A 2500-nucleotide genomic window follows, 5' to 3' on the forward strand; every position below is an offset into this window, starting at 1 on the left:
GTGTGTGTGGGGGGGGTTAAAGGTTAGAGGCATATTTAGAAACCAGTCCCCACACAGCTCTATAAAGTGTGGTGCATGTCAAGGACAGGAACACACACACACACAAAGACGAACACACAGACCACACACAAACTCTCAATGTCTCAGTGCATCAGGACACCTGAGCCCAAGCTACACACACTATGACGAATGAGTATCTGTGTGAGTCAGTGTCCTTTACCTGTAGAAACCACAGTGTTCTTCCTCATTGCTAATGTATAAGAGAAGATACCGACGTTTGAGAGACAGACTGGAAAACCTCCCTCAGAGACCTATCACATAGCAAGCAAGGAGAGTGAGAGTGAGTGAGTGTGTGTGTGTGTGTGTGTGTGTGTGTGTGTGTGTGTGTGTGCGCGCACACTCAGAGGTTTGTAAGCGTGTGGAAGCATCTAATCATGGCATCTCATGTATAAGCCTTTGTGTGTGTGTTACTGTGTGTGCCTGTCTGTGTTTGTGTGTGTGTGTGTGTTTCCTCAGGAGACTAGTCTTTTGGACACTGAACACTCACTGTAGTCTTCTGCCTCATTTTAAAAAAAGCACCGAGAAATCGGCCATGTTGACAGGCCAAGCTAAGAGCAAGCAGTGTATTCTCTTGCCAAACCTTGTCAGTAAACAAACTCAGATGTTTTATTTTTGGCATTTAGTAACATTACCATAGTGAAAGTTTTATGCACACAAAAGCTAGCCTACTTTAAATAGTCAGGGAACACATAACTGTCTTTCAAAAGGTTTTTCAAAACAGAAACAGAGACAGAAAGAGATTTGTTTGGAGTGGTCCTTTATTGATGAGGTTTATTTACAGATATGATGGGTCAAGGGTCAAAGTTCAGGTAAGAGGCCAGGTGGTGTCCGTGGGGGGTTCTGGGTCTTCCCATAAAGAACGTCTCCAATCAGCTTCCTTACAGCCTGAGTGTCATTAGGGTCTGTGAACACACACGAACACACACATACACACACACACACACTCATGTTTAGTTGGTATATTTATGTAACATATATAATAAACAGAATCCATAATGCAAGGCATATCAGTTTAATTAACGTTATGATATTGCACTGCGAGGGTCAGATGTACGTAGATTTGTGAGCGAAGCGTTATCAGTGCCATGGCCAACCCGCAGAAAGCGCGACGCTGAGCTTCTTCAGTTTACGTGGTATTTATCAAACCTGCTGTTCATCGGGTAATCAGAACCTTTCTCCGCCCCCTACCATAATTTGTGGCGTTCACAACTGAGCGACATACTTCAATCACAAGCACTAGAATGATGTTAACTGATGATAACATTAAAAGAAATCAAACGTTTAATGATCATGAAATAATACAATACATGATACAAGATGTCACCAAGCAGGAGATAATGAAGATCAGTGGTTCTACTCAAGCTACTTGTGCACGTAGGCTATGGAAGATTGGTCAAATCTAGCAAGTAGGAAAGTTTAAGTGGATGACGTGAAAGTGAAAGTAAGACATTCGAAAGGCCGGCGAAAGTTAAGGCTACTTTTGATATAGTACAAAGACACAAAACTGGTGCTCTGAATAGTGATTCTGTTGTCTTTGAAAGTTTCTCTTATTGATGCATTCAACCTTTAAAAGGATTAACACCTGCTTTTACAAGGCGGAAATATTTCACTGTAAAACAGACGTGCGCTTTCATGGGCAGTTTTTGCACGTACAGGGGAATACCTAATTAGGTGCATTTTATGCTTCTTCTCCCATCTTTTTACACAAAACTTTCCCCTGAAGCGCAAATTGCCATTTTCAGCTCCTGCGACAGGCATTCTGCGGTTTTACCCAAGTGTGGCCTGTTTGTACATACCACGCCATGTTTTTACGCACACGTTGTGAAGAAAATGACACAAAACACACACACACACACACACACACACACACACACACACACACACACACACCTAATACACTGTTATGTCATAGATAGAAACGCAGCTTCACATCGAATCAGCTTCGAGACAGCGACTGCCAATATAACCTTCGACATTGGAACAAAATCAGGCAAAACCAAAGTCTTTATCAGCAAGTCTGGTCCCTTGCCAATCATCTTGAAAATGCCCCTGGGGCAGGTATTATGGGGACACAGAAGTCAAGCCTCTAAGTTAATGAATGGGGAGAGATTCAGAACTCCACATAGAATGGTCCAGCAGACCTAAGAGAGTGCATAGCTGGAATTGTTGTTTAAATCCAACATAAACAGCATAACAACAGTCGCTAAGATAAAGCTACAAAGATGTGTTGGGTTGATTTGATTACTCTGCAAGCACCCTTTGTCGCAGCATGGCTATTGCTATGGTAATAGTAGAAACAAACAAAAACAGAACATTCAGGTAAAGTGAAACATCATTGACCATGTTTACATGCACTTTAGTATCCCAGTTATAAGGCTTATCCCAGTTTTGATCATATTCAGGATATGGTGTTACATGAACACAGAGAAACATGGTTATT

At 41.9% G+C, this 2500-nt stretch overlaps 1 protein-coding gene across 1 annotated transcript in view; it reads right to left on the reverse strand.

The window, feature by feature from the left end:
* Window positions 1-796: 796 nt before the first annotated feature.
* itfg2 (integrin alpha FG-GAP repeat containing 2) overlaps window positions 797-2500 on the reverse strand; it is a 23870-nt gene continuing 22166 nt past the window's right edge. The window contains exon 12 of the mRNA XM_048268686.1: window positions 797-962. Coding sequence (XP_048124643.1) covers window positions 859-962 — 104 coding nt within the window. The 3' untranslated portion in view covers window positions 797-858. The remainder of the gene's footprint in view (window positions 963-2500) is intronic.

The sequence above is a fragment of the Alosa alosa genome, chromosome 17, assembly GCF_017589495.1.
Source record: "Alosa alosa isolate M-15738 ecotype Scorff River chromosome 17, AALO_Geno_1.1, whole genome shotgun sequence".
NCBI lineage: Eukaryota > Metazoa > Chordata > Actinopteri > Clupeiformes > Clupeidae > Alosa > Alosa alosa.